At 42.8% G+C, this 24,636-nt stretch overlaps 1 protein-coding gene across 2 annotated transcripts in view; it reads right to left on the bottom strand.

The window, feature by feature from the left end:
- The window catches only part of CFAP74 (cilia and flagella associated protein 74), a 927,349-nt gene that overhangs the window by 467,340 nt on the left and 435,373 nt on the right, over positions 1 to 24,636 (bottom strand). For both annotated transcript variants that reach the window (XM_085609345.1, XM_085609347.1), the window contains exon 22: positions 20,066 to 20,187. In XM_085609345.1, the coding sequence (XP_085465471.1) occupies positions 20,066 to 20,187 (122 nt within the window). The remainder of the gene's footprint in view (positions 1 to 20,065; positions 20,188 to 24,636) is intronic.

The raw sequence follows: 24,636 nt of genomic DNA, 5'->3' as shown, positions 1-24,636 counted from the left end.
ATTCATTGCACTGTGCCTGTGTGTGGAGCATTGCAGGCAGCAAAGATATGCTTGGATTTACTAAACAGTTTTGTTCTCTTGCATTTAGAAAGTACTACATTTAACTATGACGGTTAATTTAGAAAATACTACCATGCAACTCGAGAATGTGGAGTCTTCTTTTTTTAAACAGAGGGATGTTTTTTTTTAAGATGTGTTCATGGGTCCTTTATGACTTGAATAGTAAAAAAACAGATACGAGGATGGAATTTTCCTGGCAGCAAGATGAACTTTCACAGCAGACTACAGTAAAGCAGACTGCACTGGGTACTTGAGATTCATGCTGTTTCTTGCCTGAGCTTGAGGAATAAGAGGACCACGAGGAAGAACATGTTGTCTCTGTCAGAATGTTTATATAGTTGGCCGGCAGATTACAAATCCTGCACTGCAGATACTCGGGCTGGAATGCTGGAATGAAGAATGCTGTCCATTCTGCAGGTCAGGCGGTTCGGGTGTGTAAAGCAATCTTTGGTGTTGCCTCTCTGACAAAAGAAGATAGACTGGAAACTACAACTGGCAATGAAGGGATGGAGGGGCTTGAGCACTCTTTAACCTGTATTTCTTGAGCTTCACAGTGACCTTTGGCAGAATGGTGGGAGATCAACGAGAGCTGCGATCCAGATGAATGGATGTACATTCTCTGTATTCTGGCGTTTTTTGGGATTTGTAATAAGATCAATTTAAGGTGCCCCCTACTGCTCCATGAATTCTGAGAGTGCCTTATCATGGATTAGCCAATTGTGATTCTTACACCTTCCTACTCAGTCAGATTTGCTTTGCACACATCCTTTCTCATTTTTCATACAAGGCAGATCTACTGCTGAGGTCTGGTAGTCCCAGGGGCAATTCTGGATGGTCTAAATCTCACTCCTCCATACCTTTTGAGAAGGTACATGTTAGGTATGCCACCTTTGCTTTTGTTGTTGTAATTGATGCAAGAAAGGACCTGTAAAGTAGACGGACCACCCTTAAAATCAGCAAGTTAATGTGATAGGACTACTCTCCCCGTGACAAAGGTCCTGGAATCTTTAAGTGGTCCCTGGGGAGGATCCTTCCATCTGAGGAAATATGAATTTTGTGATCAGTTATGTCCCCTATCGTAGACCCCAACGGCTCCATGTGCATGCTATAAGTACATGTATGTTCCCTCCTGCTCCAGTTTTGAAGACGCAAATATATGTGCGTCCACCGTCAACATGTCCTCTTTCAGATCCGCCATGAATGGGTCAGATATTCCATTCCTAAGTATGAAAGGCCACCGACTTTATATGGTTCACTTTCCACATTTTACAGATTCAGGCGAGTAGGCCCGAATTCTGTCATCAAGCCTTCTCCTGCCTTCTGCCTCTGAAAGCTCCAGTCTGAGCCCGCATCTGTGACCATGAACTTTGTCTTACTCCTTGCGCGGCTAACGGTGCCTGATCCAGCCTGTCGCCTGCCAAAAACTGTATTTCACCTTCGAGATTATCTCCTTCGCTCCTCATCCGATGCATTCCTGTCTAGTAGTTTAGGTAAACATTCTTCCAGCTCCCGTGCAAAGGGCCAGGCCTCGCTGCCCTCATGCCAATAATTCATAGCCCCGTTACCATGGAATATTCCTACCCCCTCGCATCTAGTGTAGACACTTAGACGCTTGTACACGCACTAACAGTCAGTATAGTCAGTATAGAATAAGATTCTATCCTAAGAGGCCTCTCTTTTTGGATAACACAGTTCTTTAAACATAGGATATTAGATATGATTCGGGATTAGGTTGACATAACCCCAGACTTCTGTCTCCACATGTAGAGCTAAATGTCAAGTCCCCTTCACCCTCTAGTTGCACGTCAATCACACGTCATGCGGCTGCGCGCGCATCTCTGCCAACTATTTCTGCTGACATTGCAGGATTCTCTTATGGATCCACCCACTGATGGCGTCATGTATGATGACGTTTATTAAATTACGCCCTCTATTAGCTACGTATGCACCTTTTATCAGCTGTTACGCCTCTTGCATCTGTTTCACTGTAATGTATTTTCTATAAAACTGCCTATCTGTCAATAATATATGTTCCTTCCTTCCTGAACTTTCGTGGTGATGGAATAGAAGGCCCACAATTCGAATTGTATTCCTTTGTATAGGAATAAAGCCTTTTTAAACCCTCTAATACCACGGATTCTGCCTCTCATTTTACTGAGTTATTCTTAGATAGACTTTACCGCATAAAAAATAGTACCGGTAACGAAATATTTACCACATAAATTGGCGCCCGAACAGGGACACTTTCTCATCTCACGCGCCGGCGGTGCGTTGCAGGCCCGGTCTCCTGCCACAGCTGAACGGACAACAAAAACGCGTATCTACAGGATTTCCTGTGTCTCCTTCCGGCCAAGCGGGGACGACTGAGGCTGCGATCAACACCCAGACGAGGCGGTGAGAAGTGCGAAGTATCCCGACCAGAGCCTAGCTGAGAGAGCAAGATCCGAGGTATACAGAGACCCGCCAGGTTCCGAAGTTCCGAGTCCAGTCGAGTCGAATCCAGTCCGGTCCAGTTTCAAGTTCCGTTCCGAGGCCTTCCGTTCCGAGCTACCCGGTGAGTACCATTACCGGGGAGGCATTTAACGTGCACATAGTCTGTGCCGGTCAAGACGGGTTTGGGTACACAAATCCGGTCTGCACTGTTTTAGCAGTGTATCTGTACTGTTTAGCAGTATATATAGTATGTCTTGCATATAAATAAGTATTATCTAGTGTCAGTATTATGTCAGTAACCAGTTTCCTATTAGTTATCATTGTTCGTAAAACTGTTAAGCGTTAAATGTTTTAAATACGTTCTATATACTATGGTGTGAATGACTGTTCATTATTGTGTTTTTTGTATAAAGTGTGTTCTAATAATAAGGTCTAAAAATGCCGCTCTTTTCGAAACTAAGACAAATCAAAACTAGAAAAGGGGTACTCGAAGAAGCTGTTCCCATCCCACCGAGGGACACTCCAGGGTACTTTATGTATCATAAGCATGGCCTAGAAGAATCAGAGCAAGTAGACACGATAGCTTATGTAGGTAAAGGAAGACCCCATAATACTACCAGAGGTTTTAACGACCCAATACGTCCAATACGTCCAGAATATAATAGACATTTTCCAAACACTATGCTAAATACAAAATCCCCTGAACACTTATTCCAAGCCGCTGATAAATTACTCTGAGATCGAAGGGGGTACCACGTGCTCGATTCCATGGACGAACAAGAATTAGCCAGGTCAGCAGTACAATGGGCTGACAGTCCCGGCGAATACAATGATGATGTACTTGCACACACGTTTCTGAATCTAGACCCATATGAACAGCGTTTAGCTAGTATATACATGATTCAACACCTCCTTATATTATATAAAAGCCAACACTCTGATCCAGGACCCTTACCTGACATATTGATAGAACTACTCACCAACATATGGAGAGGGTCAGGTACTGATTTGATTAAGGAAATACTAGAATACCGAAACCAATATTTAAATTTCGTATGCCCGGAACACGTTCCAGTTCCCATAATGGGAAGAAAAATGTATCACATAGATAGACAGAACCCGTTACGCGAAGTGCACCCGATCAGAGGTGCCGACGATAATTTCACACGTGTGTTTGTATACACGCCTATAACTAAACTGGAATTATTAGAAATGAAGAAAGTAGTACCCAGTCATGACAAAGATCCAGCAGGTTTCCACCGTGAGATAAAAGACATGTTACTCATGGGAGAGTATACCTACCCCGATATTATGAAAATATTAAAAGTCCTATTACCCGCAGGTGTTTATGAAAAACTCAAAGAAAAAGAATGGGAGGTAGGAGACCAAAAGATAGATTGGACAGCATTAGAAAACAAAGAAAAGGCCCGAGCTGCAGGAGCAGGCCTTGGGGATAAGACTACAGCACTAGCAGGATTACTAATACAGGTACTGCCACGTTTATTAACTACGAAAAAGGAAGACTGGGGTGCAATCTCAGCCTGTAAACAAAAACCAGATGAAGACACTAGTGATTTCTATTCCCGATTTGAAAAATGTTTCAGTATAAATAGTGGTATAAAAGCTAGTAGTGAGTCATATCCACATCTGTTTGTGACAAAATTAGTTGAAAATTCTCTGCTACAAGTCAAGAATAGAGTATTGAAATTCGAAAGTACCTGGCAAGGTAATACCCCATCACAGATGCTACAGATGTTACAATATCATCACAATAGAATTAGAGAAGAACAAGAACACGAACAAAGACGTATGAAAGATACGAAAATGAAAATGCTTGTTGCACAGTCAGTTCCAGCTGATAGTCATCAAAAGGGTGATTCCGCAAATCCTGCAAAAGGGACATGCAACTATTGTAAACAACAAGGTCATTATATACACGATTGTCCAGTCCTGAAACATAATATAGCCACAGGTAGAACACATGAGAGACCACGTCAACCCAGACAGGATCAGAATCAACAACAGACGCCTCAGCAGGCACAACCTAGGTTAGCTCCGCAACAATTAGCTCCGCAACAGGCAGCTCCACAACAGATCGTAGTACCACCACAAGCGCAGCCTACTGCTGCAACTCAAGCAACAACACAACAAATGTATCAGTATGCACAAACAGATTATCCCGATTATCAGCGATACTCATGAGATAGCCTAGAGAGGGAAGTTGGCTTACCCCTTATAGAGGTTCCTGTAGACCAAGAGGGACCTTATGTACATAGTGAACTATTAGGGGAAGACAGAAAGTTTTTACTTGATACAGGGGCAAGCAGAACAACTATAAGACGCAGTGAAGTTCCAGGGGCACCCCTCTCAGGCTCACAGAATATTTCCCTTGGATTCTCAGGAAAACCTATAATTAATGACGTAACACAACCTCTTGCACTCACAGTAGGTCCATTAACACGTACAACAGATTTGTTGCTTACTAAATTATGTCCGGAAAACTTGTTGGTATAAAAACATTGAAAGCTCTAGGAGCCATAATATGTTGTTCTCCGGAAGAAGTACGACTATTTTTACGTGACTTTAAAGGTCACTACGTATCCAGAGACATGGATCACCGACTGCAGAATTTACCTACACATTTATGGGCACAAGGCCCCACTGATGTTGGTTGCATGAACATTACACCATATCGAGTTACACTGAAATCAGGAATAGTATTACCACGAATGCGACAATACAAGTTACCACCAGATGCTGTAGTGGCTTTACTGCAAATCATTGACGAGCTCATTGCACAAGGAGTGGTTGTCGAAACTGACTCCAATGTATGTAATTCTCCGATAATTCCGATTCTTAAAAGAACGGATCCAAAAGCACCACCAGTATATCGATTAGTTATTGATCTGCGTGAATTAAATAAATGTATTGTACCACAATACCCTGTGGTCCCAGATATCTCTTCATTACTCACAGCTATTGACTCAGAAGCAACGTTTTTCACTGTAATTGATCTCAAGAATGCTTTCTTTAGTGTCCCAATAGATCCGGAAAGTCAATATTTATTCGGTTTTAGTTTAAATGGACGAAGTTTTAAATTCACACGCGCACCTCAAGGATTTACAGAAAGCCCCAGCATCTATAGCCAAGCACTGAAACGAGAACTTGACAGTATCAATATGCCAGTTAACACTGCCTTGCTTCAATATGTCGATGATCTGCTGATCACCGCTCGAAGCGAACCTGAATGTGAAACAGCGTCACTGACGGTTCTGAAATTTCTGGCTGACAAGGGGCACAAGGTGTCCCCTTCTAAGCTGCAATTCTGTGTCCAGCGAGTTGTTTACCTTGGGCACTCGCTGTCCAAGGAGGGAAGGCAGCTTACACCCGACCGCATACAGTTAATTGCTAACATGCCACCACCCAAGACACAAAAGGAGGTACGGGCTTTTATAGGCCTCACTTCATACTGTAGGCAGTGGATCCCTCAATATGCATTTCTAGCAAAACCACTCATCCAGTTGACAACACAGGAGGCAGCCACATCGACTGTCCTCCCTTGGACTCCAGAACATACACACGCCTTTGAAAGCTTAAAGAAAGCTTTATGCCAAGCACCTGTCCTAGCAACACCATGTTACAGTAAACAGTTTACACTCTTTGTTACAGAACGCGAAGGTACTGCTTTGTCAGTACTCACTCAGGAACAAGCAGGATCGCACAAACCGTGTGCTTATTTCTCTAGTACATTAGATCCAGTAGCTCAGGCACTTCCAGCGTGCCTGAAATCAGTGGCAGCAACAGCTTTAGCAATCAGACAAAGCGATGCCATAGTGTTAGGACATCAATTGACAGTACAAGTACCACACGCAGTAGAGGTTCTCTTGAACCGCACACAAACACAACACTTGACTATAGCGAGACTCACCGGTTACGAATTAACACTGTTTCAGCCACATATAGAAATCAGACGTTGCAATACGTTAAATCCTGCCACACTGTTACCAGTGAGCGGAACAGATCCATTGGCACATGATTGTGTCGAAGTCATTACTATCACGACAAAACCCAGACAAGACTTGACAGATATCCCTTTGACAGATCCGGACTTGACAATGTATGTAGATGGGTCATGTATGAGAACAAGTACAGGAGAGTTAGTGGCCGCTTACGCAGTCACAACAGACACTGAAGTCATTGAAACAAATTGTATTAACACTTTGTCAGCCCAAGCAGCAGAGCTCACCGCTCTGACACCAGCCTGTATTCAAGCCATAAATAAAAAAGTCAACATATACACAGATTCACGTTATGCATTCGGAGTCGTCCATGACTTCGGCGTACTGTGGCGAGAGAGAGGTTATTTAACATCCAACACGGACCCCTCATTCAAGCCCTATTAGACGCGATTCATCTACCTACTGCAATATCGATTATGAAATGCAAAGCCCACACAAAAGTTATCGATATCATTTCTCAGGGTAATGACCTAGCATACAGAACAGCTAAACAGACTGCTCAGAATCAGACTCACACAACTGACATGACAAAGACAATAGTCCTGACACCAACACATTGCATGACAGTTAAGGATCCCGCCCTTGATGTAATTGACATACAGACACACGCTACACCAGAAGAAATAAAGAAATGGACTGAATTAGGAGGGATCAAAACAGATCAAGGATGGATGACGAAGGAAAAATCTATATGGTTTCTTCCCGACTCAATGGTCCAAGTCATCATTAACACTATACATAGTCCAGCGCACCTAGGAGAAAAAGCTATGCTAGACAGCATTCAACACATTTGGTTCAACAAACATTTACGAGCCGCAGCTAAACAAAAAGTTCGTACCTGTATGATATGTTGTCAGTTTAATCCAGGTAAAAGCATCCCCGTAGAACAGGGTGGATTCCAAACTCCCGATCATGCTTTTGAAGTCCTCCAGATGGATTATATCCAGATGGAACGATGTCGAGGATTCAAATATGTTCTCGTAGTTGTCTGTGCTCTTTCCCGTTGGACAGAAGCATACCCGGTTTCAGATTACACTGCCCCGACTACTGCCAAACAGTTAGTTCGAGAATTCTTCCCACGGTACGGTTTACCACGTGTTGTCTATTCAGATAACGGCCAGCCGTTCTCATCCGAACTAATGAAACACGTTTCCCTTCTATTAGGCTATCAATGGAAATTTCACTGTGTCCGACATCCCGAAGCAGCAGGTCTCGTAGAACGCCATAATCAAACTCTGAAAATTAGATTGTCCAAAATATGTAGAGAAAAAGGAGTCGATTGGATAGTAGCCTTACCAGTTGCGCTCTTTTACATGAGAATGGTAGCACATTCTCGAACAGGGCTATCCCCGTATGAGGTGATCTTCGGTAGACCACCAAATATGTGGGGGACGCCTATACCCCGCAAAATAACTGACGTTGACTGTAATATGCTGACAGATTACCTGGCTTCCTTGATGTCTGCACTACAATCTTGTCGTTCACAGGTATCCGCAGCTTTTCCCGACAATACTGAGGTGAAGCCCCATGACGTGGTTCCTGGTGACTTGGTTTTGGTCAGGAACTTTGACCGGAAGACCCAACTGGATCCTAGGTGGAAGTCACCGAAGTTAGTTTTACTCACCACAAGGACAGCCGTGAAAATCGAAGGAAGAAAAGGGTGGTTGCACTCGAGTCATATCAAGAAATTTTATGGACTACCACCCAGTATAGAGACTCAACCCTGTATTTCCTCACAGACAGACTCAAAGCTCCCCTTGGTTGAGCAATCGAACTCAGAACTATATAAACTAAAATTGAGGTCCAGTAAGTCAGACAATTTGATTGTTTAAGTCCTCTCCAAGGTGAATCGGTTGAATTTGTCTCTGACATGTATCCTCTGGACCGGAATAGAGAAAGAAATAATCAAATGCTGCTCAAGAAGCAAGCGTATTGTAAATCATTTCGTAGTCATTGTACAGTAACATTATTAATTTTGTTTTTTCTAAGTCTTTTGATCATCATTGTCAGCATCCTATTGCACATGTATTACCCTATTCCTAAGCATGCTTACAATATAACTGCAGAACATTCTTTTAGTGAATTACCTCCACATGAATTGTCTTATAGATTTGCGCTGCGCAATAACACTTTCATTAGTATGTTACATCATTCCCATCAAACCAGCAATGCCACAAATTGTTGGATATGTGGCCAACTCCCTCCCTATCAGAACTATAAGGGAGTTTTGCCCCTCTTTCCCTATCCGTTTACACACAATGGCTCCTGTGGAGCATGGTTTAGTTTGATTAATACCCTAGATTCAAATTCCGCAGTTTATCAAGACAGCTGGGTATGGGGAAACCTGAACTTAGTTTTGCTTAAAGTCTGCTACCCTAACAAGGAGGGACTTCCCAAAAGAACAGGAACTGATCTAGAAAATGAAGTATATGGATTAGGTAATTTTACACTTAACCTTATGATCCTGAACGTTGAATCTGAAGCTACACCAATCTTGCCCGCCATGTCAGTATTCCCAGTAAAAGGGGAATTATGTATCAGAAAGAATGGTTCCATACACATGGGCCATAGTAAATGCACCACTGTAATAAAATTCAGTGATCAAGGCAAGTCTATATTTAGAGCTTCTCGTCATTCCTACTTTATATGTGGCCAGACCGCATATATACGTCTACCTTTAGATTGGGATGGTACCTGTTACATAGCATTCCTTCTACCACCTGTTTTCCTAGCTCCTCCTGATTATCATAGAAATATCCATTTAGTACACAATAGACAGCAGAGAGATCTCCCAATTGTCGATTACACTGAAACAGCATGGGAGAAATACACAGATTTCAATAAAGGTTTCTTTCCCTATATAGGTACAGTCACTAATAGTAAGCTGATACGTAGATTAACCAGAACCCTTGAAGCAGTAGTGAATGAAACTCTTTCCGCCTTAGGCAATTTAACAGAAGAGCAGTCTGCTATGCGGATTGTTGTGCTCCAAAATCGTCTTGTCCTTGACGTCATCCTGGCCGATAGGGGCGGAGCTTGTAGGGTCATCGGATCAAGTTGCTGCATTTTCATCCCAGAAAATTCGCCATCAGTATATAAAGCCATAACTCACCTTCATAAGATTGTAAGCCAGATACACCAGAGTCCAGGCACCTGGACTTGGTCCGGTTGGTTCTGGGGCGTGTTGTCAGCCTGGGGATGGATAATGCTCTCCTTCCTAGGTATTGGCTTTCTCATACTATTCAGATGCTGCTTATGTCTACAATGTGGGCCAGCGATTTGTGGTCTGTGTGCCACCTCGTGTATCCCACATCCAAGTATTCGTTCGAGATCCCGGAAGAAGAAAGAAGAACAAATGATGTTATATGAACAGATCGATGGATTGATGAAGATCGATATCTCCTAAGGGTCCGAAGGGGACAAGGAGGGAATGAGGAAATATGAATTTTGTGATCAGTTATGTCCCCTATCGTAGACCCCAACGGCTCCATGTGCATGCTATAAGTACATGTATGTTCCCTCCTGCTCCAGTTTTGAAGACGCAAATATATGTGCGTCCACCGTCAACATGTCCTCTTTCAGATCCGCCATGAATGGGTCAGATATTCCATTCCTAAGTATGAAAGGCCACCGACTTTATATGGTTCACTTTCCACATTTTACAGATTCAGGCGAGTAGGCCCGAATTCTGTCATCAAGCCTTCTCCTGCCTTCTGCCTCTGAAAGCTCCAGTCTGAGCCCGCATCTGTGACCATGAACTTTGTCTTACTCCTTGCGCGGCTAACGGTGCCTGATCCAGCCTGTCGCCTGCCAAAAACTGTATTTCACCTTCGAGATTATCTCCTTCGCTCCTCATCCGATGCATTCCTGTCTAGTAGTTTAGGTAAACATTCTTCCAGCTCCCGTGCAAAGGGCCAGGCCTCGCTGCCCTCATGCCAATAATTCATAGCCCCGTTACCATGGAATATTCCTACCCCCTCGCATCTAGTGTAGACACTTAGACGCTTGTACACGCACTAACAGTCAGTATAGTCAGTATAGAATAAGATTCTATCCTAAGAGGCCTCTCTTTTTGGATAACACAGTTCTTTAAACATAGGATATTAGATATGATTCGGGATTAGGTTGACATAACCCCAGACTTCTGTCTCCACATGTAGAGCTAAATGTCAAGTCCCCTTCACCCTCTAGTTGCACGTCAATCACACGTCATGCGGCTGCGCGCGCATCTCTGCCAACTATTTCTGCTGACATTGCAGGATTCTCTTATGGATCCACCCACTGATGGCGTCATGTATGATGACGTTTATTAAATTACGCCCTCTATTAGCTACGTATGCACCTTTTATCAGCTGTTACGCCTCTTGCATCTGTTTCACTGTAATGTATTTTCTATAAAACTGCCTATCTGTCAATAATATATGTTCCTTCCTTCCTGAACTTTCGTGGTGATGGAATAGAAGGCCCACAATTCGAATTGTATTCCTTTGTATAGGAATAAAGCCTTTTTAAACCCTCTAATACCACGGATTCTGCCTCTCATTTTACTGAGTTATTCTTAGATAGACTTTACCGCATAAAAAATAGTACCGGTAACGAAATATTTACCACACATCAAGAGTGCATATTTTATGACTGACTGGGAAGGAGGTGTTAATGGAACATTAATCCTTTGAGCACATCTTTTCTTTTCTCTCTGTAGAGCTGTGTGTCTGTTTTAACTTATCTTCGGAACTCCCTGACTCAAGGCATCATTCATCCATAAGACATTCTTGTAGAGAGCTCCGATGAAGTGCAATGTTAATGCAGAAGGTCACTGCTGCCAGAAGATTTGCTTGGCTGTAGGGTGAGGATTGGCTAGGAGGAAAATACACTCTCATAGATAAAATATAGCCTCTCTCCCAAAATAAACACTCATGCATTCCTAGATTCAAAACAAGCTTACAGACATTGGATCTTATGCAGTCTGGGGGCTGTTGAGTTGCTGCAGTTGAACCCCAAACACTGGAGGCGTTCTGCAGTGGTAAATACCTCTCACAGAACCTTTAGATAAGTATGCCTTCAGAAGCAAATTGCCAAGTATTGAAATACAAAGAATTATATTTTCCTAAAGTGAGCCTCCGCTACTCCAATTCACTGGAAGCTGATATGGAGAGCTGCCATCAGGCCGAATGGTAAGACCTATTGTAATGATGGTTGTTCCTGACAAATGACAGGGGCTTTCTGTGTTTCACTGAAACTGTGATGTCAAAATACACATTTTGCAGGTCTAACATTCAGTCTTCTTGATGCTGATGCACAGAGGTTTGAAGTAAAGCCGATAGTCTGATGTTCTCTTTGTTCATCCATTTGGTGTTTTGTTCTAGATCTAGTACGTGTCCGAATTCTTTTAAAACTTTCTCGGTTTGAAAAAAGGTAGAGCACATCTCTTTGTCCAATTGAAATCTATGGGCTTTTTCTTCTATGCTTTTGTTAAAGACTATATAAACACCCTTGGTTACCTAAAGCATATGTACAGTTTAGTGCTTTTGAGCCTTGATGTGTGCAATACTCCAACACTGTCTTTGGTGAAGTTCTACTATGCTGGAAAGTTGTTCTGATACTCCGACTTACTGGGTGTTTAACGGTGGCGAGAGGAGAAGGAGCAGGGTTACTGTGTGTTGTTCAAAAGGCACTTTTTCTGGTTGCAAGTAAAGGGAGGCTTCAAGGTGCCATGACTTAATAGGTACCAGGTCTTCTGTGGATTTCCTACTAGTCGTTGCGTTAAATACACTCACTGAATGCACATTTTACCAGAGCTCCATTCATACTGAGGTCTTGTGAATCCCTTTTTCTAGCACACTGGTAAGGGTGTCAGATGCCACCTTTTACTTGTAGGTTCATCATATCTATGGACCCCGAATTAGGCTGTAACAGAGAGTGGTAAAACCAGAACCTACAACTGACGTTTTGGTTTGAGACCAGAGTATTAACAACAGGATACACGTCTCATGCAGTTAGCCTGGTAGTATTTATGGGCAGAAGGGTCTGCTGCCCGTGCTGCAGTACTTATCACCTGGTTTGTTTTTGCTCTCAGCCTGGCTTCAGATTTGTGATCGATTGACAACACAGTGATATGGCAGACATACCCATGTGTGAAGGGGCACTTGTTGCCCATATAAGAATGTCAGGACTGGAGCTGGGAGGGTTAGCCCCAACACGCAGGCTATGGCAGTTGTGAGATGCAGTGCAGCACAAGTCTAGACTCTAGAAAGTATTCTAGTATTTTAACTGGATGAATACCACGATCTATGCAGACTACAAATGTAGCCAGTTAGCCAGTTTCAGCCTCGGTGGATCCAAATCAAACATGGCAGTGCTTCACAGATACCTGCGTGCCGGCCTCTTTCCTTTCTGAGGCAGGTAGATGGTGGCTATTGTGTTACACTTCCCACTGCACAAATGGTGACTTTGGCAATGAGACTTGTCCCTCATGACCTGAAAACAACTTGGCTGAGTAGGCAAGAAAGGGAGCTGAACACCCGGATGTTGTAAAGGTCGCAATACGAAGGGGGTATAGTTCAGTGGCAGCTCCTCCACTATGGCAGAGGAGCATCGCCCCACTACTCAAAAGGAAAAATACAATGATAATAATATACCGTTATTATCATTGCATTTTTCCTATTGAATTCAATGGCTCTCGGGCGGGCCGTGGGCAGGGCTGGGCAGAGCAGGGAAGGAGTGATTTTCACTCCTTATGTGTGCATGACTGCTTGACCTGCCCTATCGGGCCAGCCAAACAGTCATGCGCACTCTACATCTTCCTCATCAGGCTGCATACACAGCCCGGTGAGGAACATGCAAACCCTCCCAGTCCCAGTCTGAGCGCCGATCCACGACACTAAGACCAATCACAGCGCTGCATTGCAGGGTTGTGAATGGCTGTGGGGAGGCTGGGTGCCCGGTGCCTCCTGCTGCCGGGACTGCAGGAAGAAGAAAACTCAAGAAGCCAGAGGAGAGGCGGCGGCTGGCTAAAAGGTACGTGTTTTTACTTTTTTAATCCCCCCTTTCCCACCTCTCCCGTCCGGTAGCAGCCGCTACTGGTATATTTCACTGTAGACATATTCCTGAATTTCTGCATGCTTGCTTCCAGTCAGAACTTTAACAGTAAAAAATACAAACAGGTCACAATTTGGGTCTTGTCCACTGGCAGAGCAGTACAGCTTTATGTATTTAAAGGGACCCGCTAGTGAGTGATGTTACAGAAGCTCTAAAAGCCCAAGCAGATCTCATCAAACAAAGGAATATTCTGCAAGACACCTATTGTGGGTCTTGTCAGAGAATGTTTTAATTTCTCTATACAGGATGGCTCCTTTGAATACAATATGCTACTGAACAGGGTTGCTGTAAGTACATTCTGAATAGCTGAAAAGTTCGCCCTCATTATATCGGTAGGGTCTTAATTCTGTGTGGTAATGCTGGAGGCAGAATTACTCCTACCCGGGGACTGTGGGTTGTCACCCTATAGGCCCGTGTGGAATGGAGAATAACGTGGGAAATAATGTGGAATTCGGTTTTACGGCCCAAAATCAGTTTCTTTGTTCCTGAACTTTGGGCTGGTTTCCGGCCACATATTAGCATTGCCCTATGTTTTTAGAAGCTGACGCAAAACCTAAAACACCAAGAGAGGCACTTGAGTCAAACATCCTGGAATATTCTCCCAAATATCCGCGATTTCCTGGGAAGAAGGAAAAGCCTTCATGCGGGTCATGCCCAACTGCAGCAATGAAGGTCAACCTCTGCATTGGTGTCAAGTGAGACTTTTGGACATTGATGGTAAAGACCAAGTCATGAAGAAGAGTCACTGTGTGCCAAAATCTTTCTTCACCCACCAGTCGCTGAAGTATAAAAATAAATGGACTGCTGACCGACTCATTGAAGCCGCCACAATGGACAAAACTTTCGCAAAGGCACAAGACGCGACTGTCACCTCGTATGGCAAGATCACAAAATGGTAGTACTGGGATGCCACAGTTAACCTCAGGTAACATATATGAGCAGGGGTACTAGGAAGATGAGAGTAGGCGTCCTGGTGATTCACAGACATCAACCAATCCCCAGAGTTCAGGCCCAAAAACACAATACTTATAATAGTACATTCTGGCTGTCTAAATCCATCACAGAATATTACAAATCTTTTGAACTTTCTCGTGAAGTGATTATATTCCTAGACAACCTTTAATCGGGATGGACATACAACCTTTTGTCAAAAGCATAAGAGAATAGAGGAAAATGCTTGGGAAGGCTACAAAAAGAAAATACTTCAGCATTTACATTTTAGAAAATCTTTATCGCCAATCTGAATATAGACGCCTCTCATTCTCATGCTTATCAGTCTTAATCTCTCTTATTGTAATTCTGTGTTTGGCTAAATTCCTTTTTTTATAGATCACAACCTCTCCTCTTTAAAACCCTATCCCTGTAATCTAAGATTGCCTAATCTCCACCAGCCTATCGATCTCACCAACCATTCACCTGAAACCACCTACCCCTCACTAATGATCACTCCAAAATTGTATTATTAGAATCTATCACAAAGAAACTGGAGTATATGCATGTTGTTTATCGTTGAGTGCACATGACAAAACACAATAATTAATAACCACTGAATTAACCACTACCCTTGGGTTCCGGAGTAGACTGCTACTTGCAGGGCAGCGCTTCAGCGCCTCGTCAGGGGTATAAAGCGATATATAAATGTAATTAAAATTACAATTACAATCTTCCACTTTAAAGGCCAGCAAGGGCGCGCAGACAGAATATTGAGTTTAAAATGTCGATATACACAAATAATGAGTTTTAAAAATCGTAATACAGAAATATCACCAGGAAGAATATCGTTGTCAAGAATATCGACTTGCAGGTAAGAAATATTGTTTTTGGAGATATCAAAGTTGTTAATATCGTTTGCAAAAATATAGTTGTTTAAATATCGATGTATTGATTAGTGTCATGTCTTTTAGTATGTATTTCAAAAGTATGTAATCTATTTTTTTGTATAATATATATATATTTTTTTTAAATATACGGGTTACATTTTTACTAGTTATTAATTTTATCTAAATTACATTTTGCATTTTTAATCTCTGTAGTGGGTTGTGGGTTCATAGGGGAATAGGGTGGGAAGCAATTTAATTATAATAAAATTAATGATTATTTTTTATGCATTAGTATTTATTTAATGTATATTTTATAGTGTTAATTGTGGGAATTAATTATTATTTATTAATTGGTTGTTGATTATTTTTAATTAATTAGCAATTCTGTTAATTGTGTCATTGTTTTAGGAGCAGGTTGTGGGTTTATAGGGGATTAGGGTGGGAAGTCATTTAATTATAATAATTTTTTTTTTTTTTTTATGTATTAGTATTTATTTAATTTAGATTGATTAAGGGAATTAGTTTATTATTAATTATTAATTAATTTGCTGTTAATTATTATAAATTAATTATTTGGCAATTATGTTAATTGTGTCATTTTTTTAGGAGTGGATTGTGGGTTTATAGGGGAATAGGGTGGGAAGTAATTTCTTTTTAATAAATATATTATTTTTTATTTATTCATATTTATTTAATTTATATTTTATAGTGTTAATTGTGGGAGTTATTTTATTATATAAATATTTATCATTGGTTGTTAATTATTATTAATTAATAGATTTGTAATGAATTATGTTAATTGTGTAATTATTCTTGGAGTGGGTGGTGAGGTTTATAGGAGAATAGGGTGGGAAGTAATTTATTTATAATTAATAAATTGTTTGCTAATTAATGCTAATTAATTAAAATTTAAATATGGCAATTGTGTAATTAATTTTTTAAGTAAACTGTGGGGTTTATAGTGGTAAAGGGTGGGAAGTAAATTCTTTTAAACTAATTAATGAGTTGTTAATTGATATTAATTTATTAATTTTAAATTAGTTATGGAACTTGTGTAATGATTTTTAGGTGTGGGTTGTGGTGTTTATTGGGGTAGAGGGTGCAAAGTAATTTATGTTTGATTCATTATTTAGTTGATTATTAATATTATTTTATCAATTGATAAATATTTATGGTAAGTGTTTATTGTTACTTTGTGTGTGTGTTTTGGTTTTATTGGGGTAACGTTTGGGGAGTAAATACATTTTTATTTGTTCATTTTTTTTTTTAAATTAATGTTATTTGTTTAATTGATAATTAATTATGGTACTACGACCTCTGCTTCCACAATCAAGGTCTGAGCTGAAAAGCACAACCTGGTGAAAGAAGGATGGACCGGAGGAGAGGGACAGAAAGGTTATGATTCGTCGCTTGCGGATCAACTGGCCGACTCCACAGTCCAGCAAGATGAACTCTCTATTGGGAGAAAAGTGGGAATATAAGTGAGGGAGCCAGACTGGTTTTGAGGCAGCAGATCTGGCAGAGGACAGAGGGGGTTTCTTTCTCTGACTGCAAATTGAGAGGATTGTGTGAAATAGACTGTGGCAATCTCGCTAGTGTCAAAGGTAAGGCTGTAGGATATTGTTTCTAACACAGAACACATTTTGTATGCCTATTAATGAACTGTATACATATTTCAAAATAAATAAGCAGTTAGGAAAACACAAATTAGGTGCTTTTTTGTAATTCTGAAATGTGATGCAAACGGATTTTATTAGAATCAAAAAAAATCAAGAAACTTTAATTGGTGATGCGCAAATGACAAATATTCACTGCAACCCAATTTCCACAAATTATTGCTTGTGTGCTTGATAGTTTTGTCAGTAGAACTTTATCTCTGTGCAAATTTAGTGTTCCTTTCAATGGAAAATGTACTGACTGTAAATGACAGTGAGCTACTACACCATGCTTTAAAATAAATTTGTGACAGTGTGCTCCAAAATGCACCACTTGCTAAATACCACACCCTTACCAATCTCCTATCTCCTACTGAACGAGCGTGGCACATTTGTGACACCTGTCCTTTGTGTGATGCTTGGATTTGTCAGAATCCCTATCAGTTTAGTGATATAACGTTGATGGCAGCACCCCCACTCTGACAATTGCTCCAGCACCACTGCTCACAGGCGAAGTAAGGTTCGGCAAGCAGGATGGTAGCCCTTCTATATTTGATGCACTTTAGGGAGTGGCTTGAATTTCTACTGAAAAGCTGGTACAAGGCATTCAAGAATGTCAGCATAACATGACAGCTGTGCCTATGGCCCGGGTTTTTGTATCTGCAGAATCCAAGCAGCATTTTAGATTCGGCTTTGAGGCATCAAAGCCATCATTGACCTATTTGGAAAAGGGTTTCTGCACATGTTCCCATAGACTTGTATCTACCAGTTTAGCCAATTCCCACAGGACATGGATGAAGCACACCAGCAAGCAAGTGGCATTCACTATATGAAAAGAGAAACTGCCTGATGCCAAAACATTTAGTCCCATGACATCCAGTTTTTTAGAATCTCTTTACAGAAGTGCTGCAGGAAAAACATTGGGGTCCAATTTAGAAGCAAAAACTTGAACCACCAAGGTCTCAGGCAACGGATGCAAGAACAAGTATTTTGAGTCGCCCATAGCTGGCCTATAGTATCCGCATTTTGTCTGTGATTTGCTGGGTTGGAGAAGGGAAATCGGCGAACGAAACAAGACAGGTTCCTGTATATAGCCTAATCAATTGGGGAATTGAATAAGTCTTATGTAGGATTTCAGTCAAAGAGTTAAATGTAGGCATCTCTTAGGGGAAATTCAAACCTGTGTCTCTTCAGCTTTATGCATTATGGTGGCAAAACAACGTACTTTCTCTGTTAGTGCCCGGAGTGTAAGGGATGTTCCCTTTATAAGAGGTCTACAAGAGACCACAAGAATCTTGTAAATCATTTTCTGTGCACTTATAATCATTATTGGGCATGGTTATGGCACTGGGGCGGAATAACTCCTCCATCCGGGCAAATTTCTGGGGCCTAGAAAGAGATTGTTCTTGATAGCAAGTCATGAGCTTCTTTTGCACCACTCTGATAATATCAGCCGCCTTTATGGCGGCACAAGTAATGAATCAAAACTCAGCACCCTGACCATCTCCAGGGGCGACATCATGGATGACGCTGGATGGACAGTGGATGATGCTGTGGTCCACAACCTCCTTTCAGGCACTTGAGCTGGAGCCTGTGGAGGTGTGGGATCAGAAGGCGTGGGGTCTAAGCTACCACAGTCACCAATCCAGAAGGATATGTTCCATCCTTGGAGACCGGACCAGACATAACTGAAGCCAACCTAAAGATGTCAAACAAGGCCTGACGTAAGACCTTGACCTGCGAGGGTCAGCAGACGGAGTCTCAAATTAGAGCTGAATTCTTCTGTAGCTTAAGAATTGGCTCTGAGGAAGAGCCGCGGTCACGGAGAGGCACAGTGATTCTGAATGCTCCCAGGAACAGGACCATTTCCTCAAGGAAAGGGATTTCTCTTTCCTAAAGCACATTTGGAAAAGATCTTTTAGGAGATCAGTCCCTCACAGGAGACTTGCCTGTGGGAGAAGGGGTACATTTTGTGTGGCCTTCTAGGCTTTGGCCATGAATAATTTTACCTCACACTCCTTGATGTCCTTCGTGTGCATCAGGGAATATAAATCTCAGACCAAGGCATCATGATCAAATTTAAAACATCACTTGGGGCATTTATGACCAGACTTAGATTCCAAAACCTTTGGAGGAGACATTTGACATAGTCGTTGTTGAAGCAGAGAAAAACTTTGGTTGGTGAAGGGCTAAGAGAGAACTCTGCACCACATCAACGAGGTGTACAAAAGGAGGAACTGATATCAGTGCACGGGGTGTCATATCCAGTGGGTGAAGTCATGGCTGAAGCAGCATGGCTCCATGTGGCACTGCTGGAGAAATACTGCTGGGAAAAGTTTTTCCAGACCTGCCTGGAGAATATTCTAAAGGTAAGGAATATGCACAACGAAGTATACATCAGAATTACTGACACTTCTGAGGGGTTAGTAGTATTTATACTGAAAGCTGCTCTTTCTGGTGAAAACGGGTAAGTCTGTGAACATCTGAGTGAGATAAAAATATCAGACTTGCCTTTGATGCTGCTGTTTATGTGGCGTCCCATAAACTGCATAAGCTGGGGGACAATGTATTTAACTTTTGAATTTGTGTGTTGACGGCGGTGCTTGTGATCCTACAAAGTTTGAAGTGGGTGGTGTATTCAATGAGTATTCGATTAATGAAATATAAAGATATATGGTACAAATTTAATAATTACATTCAAGTGTAACTACAGGCTTTATAGCGGTCTCCTGAAAAAAGCATCTCTTTATTAATGCACTTGCTTACAGGGTACTTCTAAATCTGTATTTCCAAATTGATCTAACAGTGCTTATGAATATGTTTCATAATTTAAAAAATTGCCCTTTAATTTCTATGACATTATAATGACATTAGCACAGAGTGAGGTGCCATCCGATTCTTGTTTACTCCTCCCTAGTATCCTCCTTGTGGAAGGGAATGCCATATAAGTACACAATTCAAAAAGATCAAGGCAGCTTACCTGCTGTGAACTACGATGCTGTCTTGGTACAGTCTATCATACATACAGATCTTCAAATCAATGTTTGACTTTGACACCCACACTGGCACATCCATGGAAATCCCAAGGACTTTAATTGCAATCTAGAAAAAGAATAGCAAATAAATAGCACCTTGAGCCATTAATTAAGCAAACTGCTTCCACAACATCTCTTGTTGAGAAGAAAAACAAATTAAAATTTTAAGGTCACTACACTTAGTGCAGTTGTGCTCATGGATTCATTATTTTATAGATTATTATTTCTGTAGAATTAGCAAGATGAAAAAGTTTAAGATTTTGAATGATCTTCACTGGTATTTCAAGAAAACATTTAAGCTTGATCACTGATTATGTAGGAAACTACTTAGATGGAGCTCTAAAAATCAGTTCTTTAATGGCTTTTGTTCTCCTCCTAATATGGGCCCTTTTCCTTGAGGCTTTCTTTGTGGGGGGGGGGGGGGGGGGGGGGTTCCAGGCAGGGCAGCACTGACTTTACACAGCTAGATACGTTTTGGTAGGCCAGACTTCTGTTTTCTAGAGGTTGGCTTTCTTGTGGTGATGTGGCAGTACAGGTATTCAACAACTTGCCCTTAACATTACAAATAAAGTGAGGGGTTTCTCTTTCTCTTTTCCTCTCCTGCTCAGACTACTCCTTTCTCTCTCCAACAAGCTCTTCACTCCCACCTTGGAGTTAAGCCTGGACAAAGTTTTAATTACGCGAGAGTAATCGGAGTAATTTTGCACTCCTTTTGTGCAACTAAATTATCGAAAATTAAGCAAATATGCCACTTGTCTAATTTAGAGTAATTTGGGTGGAAAGTGTCTACTGTGAGAGCACAGGAACAGAGCACGAGTGGCTGCTGCTGGTTGGGTTTTGTTGCGTTTAGAGCCACTTTCTTAAAGCAAAATGAATCCTTTGGTCCATTTTGGATACAAGGGTGCATTTTGTGCTAAGAATATAGCACCAATCACTGGGTTCCCTCCTCGTGTAATTTTGTGTAATCTTGCTTAATTTTCCTGCAATTACACATAATTACGCTACTGCCAATTACATGAGTAACACCTACCCCTACTTGGAGAATGAGGATAGATCCCAGTCCACAAACATTAACCTTATTAACCTCTCTTGTATGCCACCAGGCCAACTAGAGTGTGTTGTGGTGACTGTTTAATTCTTTAGGAACTATAGGAGTAATGCCAACTTATTTTACCTAATTTATACATGGATTATTAGTTCATCAACGGTGTTATGAAAAATATCGAAGTCACGAGGGTGGCTTTAGAGGCATACACCACATCCTTCATATCAGTGCTTATTGGTACGAGGATAGGAAAATTGCATTCTGTGTCTTTGTAGGTGTATTTACCTATATATGATGGCTTAGAATTGACATGCTATCGATAAATGGTTTCCTAAAGGATTGATGGAACAATATAAATCGTTGTGGAATTTAAGCCAAACCTGCTGAGATCTGAGTTTAACATATTGAATTTCCATCCAACTATTATATGCATCAGTCAAGAAAAAAAAGTTTCCAAAATAAAAGGTAACTGATTTGTACCATCGATAGGTGGCCTTGTTCAGCTCCACCTGGCATTGGTGGCTTTGTCCATGCCAAAAGTGATGTGCGTGCTGCCTATATATGTGCCACTTCAGAGCAATGATGTCAGTTTCTTTTTGTGAATTTCCAGGACAGAAGTGTGGAGCCACGAAGAACATTAACTACTGGGGTGTCAAAAAGGGCCTTAAAAGGGTAATAGCCCTTCACTCTGAATCCGTTCGCATAGCAGGGAGGATGGGTGGGTTGGTAAAGAATCTGCAGATAGATAGAGTCTCTACCAGATAAGGCGTTACAAAAGGTAAGTAACTTGTTTATCTGATAGAGACTTCTAGCCGAAGATTCCTTACCTTAGAAAAGATACACAAATAAATACTTCTCGGAGGTGGGGCTGCGACACAGATTATACTAGAAAGTCCTGGAGAACTGAATGGGCAAAATGCCCATTTCGACAGCCTGACTGACAAGGTAGTAGTGCTTAGAAAACTGCGCACGGAGGCCCACGTTGCTGTCTAACAGATATCCAGGATGGGTGCTCCGCAAGCTTATGTAGTGGTCGCAGCCTTGGCTCTGGTAGAATGAGCTTGCAAATATTCAGGAGGATGATTTTTGAGCAATGTGTGGCAGATTTTGATGCAAGGAACTATCCATCGTGAGATGGTCGGTTTCTGCACTGTCTTTCCTTTTTTGGCTTCGATGTATCCACAAGGAGTTGGTCGTCCATCGGGAACTCTTTTGTATGGTCAAGGTATAATGACAACACACTTTTTAGGTTCAGGCGATGGAGTCTCTCCTCTTCTTTAGAGGGGTGAGGTGGAGCGTAAAAGGGAGACAGGGTGATGGGCTGGCTACATGTAAAGGAGTGACCACCTTCAATAAGTAGGATGCTCTAGTCCGAAGAACCAGCTTGCTGGGAGGATGTTGAGGTATGGAGGCTGAGATAACAATGCCTGTAGCTCACTGACCCTCTGGGCAAATGTAAAGGCTACTAGAATGGCTGTTTTTATAGTAAGGAGGCTGGTAGGGCAGCTATGTAATGGCTCAGAAAGGGTGCAAATCAGAAAAGTTAGGACTAAATTGAGGTCCCACTGAGGCATAATGAAAACCCTATGTACAAGAGGGGACTTGAACAGGGTTGGCTGATCTGGCAAGAGCAAAAATGCCGAGATGGCAGAAACATAGCCTTTTAAGGTGTCCAAAGCAGAGTCCTGCTGGGCTAGAGTAAGAATAAAGAAAATAACCTGGGAAAGGGGTGTAGACAGGGAGTCAACGTATTCATCTGTACACCATGCAGGAGTATACGGTCTTGGTGAAGGGATGCCTGGCTGCCAAGATAACATTGCAAACTTTTGGCCGAAGATTGAAAGTTATCAACTGTCGCCACTCAATCTCCACGCATGAAGACGAAGCGTTGTCCGGTTCGCGTGCAGAACCCTGATCTATTGCTACAACAGAAGATCCTCCCGAAGAGGCAGCCTGATTAGAGGACCCATGCTCATGCTCAACAGCTCGAGACGAAAAGAGTCTACAAGCGAGAGCCACCTTGGAAATTCCAGCGCACAAAACTGCTGACATGGCACAGACTAGAGGGAGGCTAACAGATCCAACCAAGGCTCTCCCAATTCTTGGAAGAAACCTAGTGTCAACTCCAGATGAAGACGCCAAGCATGATCTACTAGGCACTGATTGTTGAGTTTGTCCGCCGTGGAGTTCAGAGGGCCTGCCAGGTGTTGAACCACCAGGGATATCTCCTGACGTTCCCAGCCAAGTCTAGAGCACTGAGTCTCTTGACAGAGGGTCCACTAACCCACCCTGGCCCATTCGTTGCAGTACCACATGGCGGTGGTGTTGTCCCTGAACACCTGAACTAGCCTTCCCTTGATTGAAGAAGGTCTTCAATGCCATTTGGATCACTTGGAGCCCCAACAGGCTGCTGTGGAGTCCGGATTCCGCTGGAGACCAGAGTTATCTGATCTCCACATCTCTCAGATTGCCGCCCCAGCCTAGAAGTGATGCATCTGTCACCACAGTCATCTCTGGGAAGGGAAGGGGTCTGCCACTGACCAGATCGCGCTACGTTAGCCACCACTGCAGGTCTTTTGCAGTTCCCTCCGTAATATGGACCACGTCGGAGAGATTGTCCTGATGCTGTACCCACTGGAACTTCAGGTTCCACTGCACAGCCCTCATATGCCAGCAGGCATGTGTCAGAAAAGGGGGGTGGAGCTTGCCGCAGCGCAAGATGGCCGCGTAGAAGAAGAGCTCCATGCACCACTGGCGCCACGCCACTTACATCCTGGCAATCCGATCGCCCAGAAGCCCACGGACACGCTCCTGTGCTGCCGCTGACCACTGGGTGCCGGCTGGTCTAATCCTGTCTAGCGTGGTGATGCCGAAACCTCCGATAGCGGCCTTCAGCCTGGGTCGTGGTGCGAGCCTGAGTTGGAGGCCGCGCGCCCGCTCCACGAACAGCGGGGGACTGCCCGAGACCTTGCGGTGCCCGATTTTGGTCTCCTGGCTGGCGGCTGGGGCAATTCTTCTGCACTCATCGCCAATCGGCCGCGCCTGCCCCGTACGCCTGCGGATGCCTTGCCGAGTTCGGCACGGGACCCTGGGCACTTAGGGACGAGGTGCCCTGTGCGTTCTCGTGTGTACGGACAGCCTGCCTCGAACAGCTTTGAGAGTCCCGGGGATGGCGCGGACGTTGCGTGACATTGCGGACGTCGGCCCAAATCCAGCGGCCTTGACCGGAGCCTTGCCGGATACCTCCCCAGTGGCAGGGTGGAGGCCGTGCTACAGACAACTCCACTGTGTGCGGTAAGCGTGGGCCCCCTGGGAGCGTGTGACCTTGGACTTGACCTCTCCACCCGGAGTGTGCCAGCTCCTTGCTGTTTCTATTGACCCTTGGGCCCCCTGCAGAGTAGGCACAGTGTGTGGACTGGACTGCACGAGTGGAGGGGGAGGCTCCTATAGATTACAGCGCAACATTATCAC

This window comes from Triturus cristatus, chromosome 1_2 (assembly GCF_964204655.1).
Source record: "Triturus cristatus chromosome 1_2, aTriCri1.1, whole genome shotgun sequence".
NCBI classification, from domain to species: Eukaryota; Metazoa; Chordata; class Amphibia; order Caudata; family Salamandridae; genus Triturus; species Triturus cristatus.
The sequence above is the reverse complement of the archived record's forward strand: the minus strand, read 5'-3'. Positions and strand labels throughout refer to the sequence as shown.